The sequence below is a fragment of the Lactuca saligna genome, chromosome 8 (genome assembly GCF_052625555.1).
Source record: "Lactuca saligna cultivar CGN05327 chromosome 8, ASM5262555v1, whole genome shotgun sequence".
In the NCBI taxonomy this organism is placed as follows: domain Eukaryota; kingdom Viridiplantae; phylum Streptophyta; class Magnoliopsida; order Asterales; family Asteraceae; genus Lactuca; species Lactuca saligna.
This window is the reverse complement of record NC_136424.1, coordinates 78,298,376-78,305,097: the sequence shown is the minus strand read 5'-3', so window position 1 is coordinate 78,305,097 and position 6,722 is coordinate 78,298,376. Positions and strand designations below refer to the sequence as shown.

General features: G+C 35.9%; 1 protein-coding gene across 1 annotated transcript; it reads left to right on the top strand.

Moving 5' to 3' along the window:
- The first annotated feature begins 4,557 nt into the window (after positions 1-4,557).
- LOC145009789 (zinc finger BED domain-containing protein RICESLEEPER 2-like) lies at positions 4,558-5,982 on the top strand. Its single transcript, XM_078968422.1, has 2 exons — positions 4,558-5,881; positions 5,963-5,982. Exons 1-2 carry the CDS (start codon positions 4,558-4,560, stop codon positions 5,980-5,982), a joined length of 1,344 nt encoding a protein of 447 aa, XP_078824548.1.
- The last annotated feature ends 740 nt before the right edge of the window (positions 5,983-6,722 follow it).

The following is a 6,722-nucleotide window of genomic DNA, read 5'->3' as shown; positions in this document are numbered from 1 at the left end:
CAAGCCTAGAAACACGGGCTTTACAATTCTCTCCACCTTAGAATGATTCCATCTCCGAAATTACACATCAACAAACAAATGCGGATAGCGACTCATTATGTCACTCTCCGTCTCCCAGGTGAGATTTGGCCTATTCGTATGTTTCCAATGGATAAGCACTAACTCGACCATCTTGCGTCGTAACTTCTTAGTCTTTCGGTCAACAATTGCCTCCAGTTCTTCAATTAACCTCTTGTTTTCATCAATTCTCAACTTTGAAAGTGGAATCATGTCGGGAACTTCTCCCATGAACTTCCTTAAATAACACACATGAAAAGTGTTATGTATACCATTCAGTTCTTTGGGTAATTCGAGCTCGTAAGCTTGGTTACCAATCCATTGAAGAACTTTAAACGGTCCAATGAACCTCGGACTTAATTTTCCTCTTTTACTAAATCTTATAAGTCCCTTCCATGGCGAGACTTTAAGTAAAACCGCATCTCCAACTTCAAAAGTCATCGGTCTTCTTTTCTTGTTAGCATAGCTCTTTTGACGATCTTGAGCTGCTAACATTCTTTCCCTGATTATTTTCAGCTTTTCAGCGGTTTGATGAACCATCTCGGGTCCCATAAACTGCTTTTCCCTAGCCTCAAGCCAATAAGACGGCGTACGACACTTCTGTCTATACAAAGCTTGATAAGGTGCCATCTTTTTGCTCGAGTGGAAACTATTATTGTAGGAAAACTCTACCAAAGGTAAATGTTCATCCCAATTACCTAGGAATTCCAAAGTACATGCCCTCAGCATATCTTCGAGTGTTTGTATCGTTCTTTCGCTTTGACCATCAGTCTGTGGATGGTAAGCTGTACTCAAACACAACTTGGTACCCAATTCCTCTTTTAGACTTTTCCAAAACCTTGAGGTGAAACGGCTATCACGATCCGATATAATCGTTAACGGAACACCATGAAGCCTCACAACTTCCTTCACGTAAGAATTCGCAAGATTTTCCATAGACTACATCTCATTGGCTGTTATGAAACGCACACTCTTAGTGAATCGGTCAACGACCACCCAAATCATGTCGTGACCACTTTTCGTTTTAGGTAATTTAGTGACAAAATCCATAGCAATGTCTTCCCATTTACCCATGAGCACAGGTAAAGGTTCTAAACTCTCGTATGGTTTCTGATGTTGTTTCTTGACTCTCACACAAGTCACACACTCGGCCATATACTTTGCAATATCAAGCTTCATCGTCGACCACCAGTAATAGGGTTTCAGGTCCATATACATCTTAGTGCCGTCGGGATGAATTGAGTACATGGTTTTGTGAGCTTCTTCCATCAGAATTTCACTGACTCCTCCTATCTTAGGTATCCAAATCTGATCTTATTACACCTTCAGTCCATGACTGTTTACACTGAACACTAACATTTTGCCCAAACGTTCTCCCTTTCGGTCATTCTTCTTAGAAGCTTCTTCTTGAGCTTTCTATATAATCTCCACAATTGTCGAGACAACTTCTATTCTCAACACTCTTAGCCTTTTTATTTCAGGATTGACCTTCCGATTGAGAGCATCAGCGATGACGTTTGCTTTACCAGGGTGGTAAAGTATCTCACAGTCTAGTCCTTAAGTAACTCTAGCCAGCGTCGTTGCCTCATATTCAATTCTTTCCGACTAAAGAGATATTGGAGACTCTTATGATTAGTGAAAAGTTTTCACTTCGTGCCATATAGGTAATGCCTCCATATCTTCAGAGCGAAAACTACCGCCGCCAACTCCAAATTATGAGTTGTGTAGTTCTTTTCATGCTCCTTCAACTATCGAGATGCGTATGCGATGACCTTATCTCTTTGGGTCAAAACACAACCCAATCCAACACCATACGCATCGCTATTGATGGGTTTTAGGTAAAACAAATAAACTAGAAAACAATTCCTAAGTTCACATGCAACCTACTTTGGATCTATGTTTTAACTATTGAACATATAACTTTGAATTGCAAAATAAGAACCCTAGAGGAGAGAGACTATTTTTGAAAATAAAAAAATAGGGTTTAGGAGTTACATACCTTTCAATTGTTATAGCAAACAATTGACAGTCCTCTTGATCTTGATCTTGATCTTCTTGGAAGCTTAGCACCACAAATGTAATGCCTCTAATGGAATCACACCCAAGAACTAGCAAGAAGGAAACTTGAAGGAGAGAGGGTAGAGGGAGTATGCAATTTCGGCTCTAGGGTTTCTTCCAAGGTAGGAGTGGCCAATTTTAGGAGCTGGGAGGCTCCTTATATAGCTGAGGGATCTAGGGTTTGGGGAAAACCCTAATGCTCCTTTGCTTAGGGCCTAAGCAAACCCAAGGGCCGTATCTAAAACCCCTTGTAAGAAATCCTTAGGTTTTCCCCTATAGATTTTGTCCACCTCCTTCCAAGGAGGTTCTGGAGCCTTCCACTCAACTATCTGATAATTGCAAAGTAGTCCTTTTAACATAAGTAAACATAATTGCAATTAACACTTTTAACCCTAAAATTAATTCTGATTAATTTATGGCTAACTATTAAGTAAACATAATGATTCCTAATTAATATATTAATCTTTTAACATATTAATAAATCATTTATATTATTTTATTAATCTCATAATAAATTAATATCCCTCCTTTCATATTTTCCTTGTCCGGTTGCTAGGTTTGAGGCAACCTAAAAGGACTATGCTACTATCTAGCCCTGTCAAAAATACCCGTTACCCGAATTACCCGTTCGATTTTTTCGAGTATCGGGTAAATCGGGTTGGGTAATTTGGGTATCGGGTTAATTATTTCGGGTATTTGGGTAACCCGGTTTTTTTTCAGGTCGGGTAAAGGGTAAGGTTGTTGGGATTCGGGTATACCCGATTACCCGAAATTTATTTAATAATAACGGGCCAAAACATAATCCCCTTATCCGTCCCAATTAGTCTTAGTCCCAAATTCAAGTGGCCTCGTTCTATTTTCTCTTCGTCAAAAGAAAACCCTTGTTCTCACTTCGCAGTCCACTCGTCATCGTTCGTCACCGGTCAATCAGCTTCAGGTAGCCGTCGCCGCCTCCTCGCCGGTCATCAGTCGGTCGCCGCCTCGCCGGGTCATTGGGTATTCAGGTGCACTTCCGATACAGTACTTGGCTTTAGCTAGTCGTCCTTCTGTCTATACATTTTGCTAATTTTCCCCTGTTTTGTCTATACATTTTTCTATGTATACAATACATGTTTTGCAAATTTTCATATATTATCATTGGATAATTGCTACTGTTTTTCTCAATTTGGATGATATTAAAGTGCCAGATGATGATTACTCATTTCCCTTATCTTCTTAATTTGTCATACTTGTTTATCATCTTAATCTGTTATACTTGTAAATAGTTGGATATAAACTCTTGAAATTTACCCACCAAACAGAGAGCAAGTCAAATATACACTTACAGAGAGCTAAGGTATTTGTTATTCTAGAAATGATTATTTACAATTTGCTTCTATTCTTATTTACAGTTTGTTTCTATTCGTATTTACAGTTTGCTGCCAAAAGTTATTTACAGTTTGTTTCTATTATTTGTTATTGTAGATTCTCATTCGACTTTATTGTTAATTAGTGTTTTAACTCATTGGTAATTAATTAGTGATTGTCATGCCATATTGTTTTATAAATGCTTGTTATATAATTATGCTTTGTTGTTTTATAATTCATAGTTTGTCATGTTATTATCGCATAGACACAATCCCAGAACACTAGCTAGTTTGTCATGTTTCTATTCTTATTTACAGTTTGCTGTCAAAGGTAAGGGTAGTATGGTCCATTTTTATGTTTTTTAACAGTTTTTTTTTTAGATGTCAAATACGGATGACTATATTGAAGTGGAAGATGAGACCATTGAAGTTGAAAACCCAACTAATGATCAAGTTCCACAAGAAAAACAGAAAAAAAACTAAAGAATTCAACCCACGATCGAAAGTTTGGAAAGAATTTGAAAGGTATAAGGATGAAAATGGTGTACAAAGATGTAAATGCAAGCATTGTGGTGGTGGGAATTACAAGTGCGAATCAAGTGGTTATGGGACAAAAAATCTAGGTTATCATTTAACGAAATGTAAAGCTTACTTGGATAAACTTAGTGGTGGGCAAAAACAACTAACTTTTCAATATGGTGATGAAAACAAATTGTCAACTTGGAAATTTGATCAAAATGAGAGTCGTAAGGCTCTAGCCCACATGTTGGTAGTTGATGAACTTCCTTTTAGCTTTGTAGAAGGTGCGGGTTTTAGGTATTACAATAGTGTTAATCAACCATTGTTTAAAGTTCCATGTCGAAGTACAAGCACAACGGATGTCTACCAATTGTTTGTAGACGAAAAAGAAAAAAATTTGTGACTTTATTAAAAAAACGTTGGTAGAATATGTTTGACCACCGATACGTGGACTTCTAAACAACAATCATGTTATATGTGTCTCACCGCCCACTTTATTGATAACGAATGGAAGTTGAAAAAAAAAGTTTTGTGTTTTTCTTCTCAAGAGAGTCACCGTGGGGTTGATATTGGAAAAATGGTTGAGAAATGTTTAATGGAGTGGGAAATAGAAAATATTTTCACAATTTCTGTTGACAATGCAAGTGCGAATGATGTGGCAATTGACTTCTTGAAAAAAAGTTTTCAAAACTCCAACACGTGTCTTCTAAATGGGAAATGGATGCATATTCGATGTGTTGCCCACATTTTAAATTTAGTGGTGCAAGATGGCATAAAAAAAGTTGATAAGGCGGTTGAGATAGTTCGATGGGCGGTTAAATGGATTAGGCAATCGCCTTCTAGAATTCATAAGTTTACCAATTTTACTAAGGTTGCTAATCCCGGTATAACAAAACACTTGAAGAGAGATGTGCCAACAAGATGGAACTCTACTTACCATATGTTGGAAATTGCACAAGCTTACGAAAAAACTTTTGAGAGATATGATCTTGAGGAATTTGATTTTCGGTACGAAATTGAAAAGGCCAGTTTGTCGATACCTTCATCAAGCGATTGGGAAAGGGTTAGGAATATATGTCATTTTTTAAAACCTTTTCATGATGTTACTTTGAGGATTTCCGGGACACTTTATGTGACATCAAACACGTGCATTGAAGATATATATTCCATTCGTACGCTCTTGGATGATGCTATTTCTGATTCCACTCTTTGTGATATTGCATTGGCCATGAAAAAAAAGTTTGATAAGTATTTTGGCGATGTAGAAAAAATGAATTTATTGCTCTACTTTGCATTGATTCTTGATCCAAGGAACAAAGTAAAGTATTTGGTTATACTACTTGAGGATCGTTATGGAGAAAATGGGGTCGAGGCCAAAAAGAAATATATCATGGATTCTATGTATGAATTATATAATGATTATATTAGAATTCATTCTCCAATTTCTACTTCAAGTACTGCCGAGTCTACCACTTCATCATCGATATTAGGGAAACGCCAAAACCCGGATTTTATGGCACCTAACCCCCCATTGAGAAATAAACTAAGAGAAAAGATGAAGACGAACATAGTTGAATCAATTGGGGAGTTAGAAAAGTATTTTCAAGAAAGTGTTGAAGACGACTTGGAAATGTTTAATATTCTATATTGGTGGAAAGTGAATAGTCCAAGATTTCCAATTCTATCATTGATGGCAAGAGATGTGTTCGCCATTCCCGTCTCAACGGTGGCTTCAGAATCCGTTTTTAGCACTAGTGGAAGGGTTTTGGATCCGTTTAGGAGTTCTTTGACTCCTAAGATTGTTGAAAGTTTAATTTGTACACAAGATTGGATTCGGGGTAGCATAAGTGACACAATCGATTATGAAAAAGATTGGGAAGAAAATCAACAAATTGACAAAGGTAATTGTTTATTATCTTCATGATTGTAAATTTAATATCTTTTCATTTTAATACTAACATTATTTAATGTTTTTTATATAGATTTGAGCAAGATGGTGTAGTGAAGGTGCAAGAAGAACGAGTATATTTTTGAATGTCTTTTGGAACTCGACATGTTATTATTTTCATAATATGTAATGGTTTTCTATGTTTTGTAGATTTAAGACTTATGAGTTTTTTGGTACATGCAAAATACATGCATATACATTGTTATGATGTTATCAAGTAATTTAAATGGTTGACTTTGGTTGTTATTATTTCATCAAAATGCGTTCATGTATACTTTTATTTATCGTTCGGTTTTGGCTTATTTATAGTGTTTTAATTTACAAATCTTCCATCTAAAACAACGAGTAATAAATCTAGTCTATATATTAAACTCTTTTTTTATTCTATTATGAGATTCAACATTTAAACTAAGATTTTTAAGAATTTATTTTTTTAACATCTTATTAGATTAGATTAAAATTGTTAAGCCTTGATATTTCAAGTATTATTGACTAAAAAACATCAATGTTCAAAGTTTCAACACGACATATTTCTTTTTAGATGCCATTTAAAATTTATTAAAAAAAAAAAAAAAAAAAAAAAAGGGTAATACCCGAATTACCCAAACCCGACCCACTACCCGAATTACCCGAATTTATTTTGGGTTGGGTAACGGGTATTTTTTTAACATGAAAAACCCGAATTACCCGACCCAAATTACCCGAAACCCGAAAATTTTACCCGATCAACACCCCTACTACTATCAATTCAAGTACATACCAATTATAGTTATGGGCTTAGACACCTAATCCAA

What these genes read in the sequence shown, in the direction of transcription:
- LOC145009789 (XM_078968422.1), top strand. Translation starts at nt 4,558, where the DNA reads ATGGTTGAGAAATGTTTAATGGAGTGGGAAATAGAAAATATTTTCACA. An exon ending in AAATCAACAAATTGACAAAG is followed by an intron (nt 5,882 to 5,962) that starts GTAATTGTTTAT and finishes TTTTTTATATAG; the next exon opens with ATTTGAGCAAGATGGTGTAG.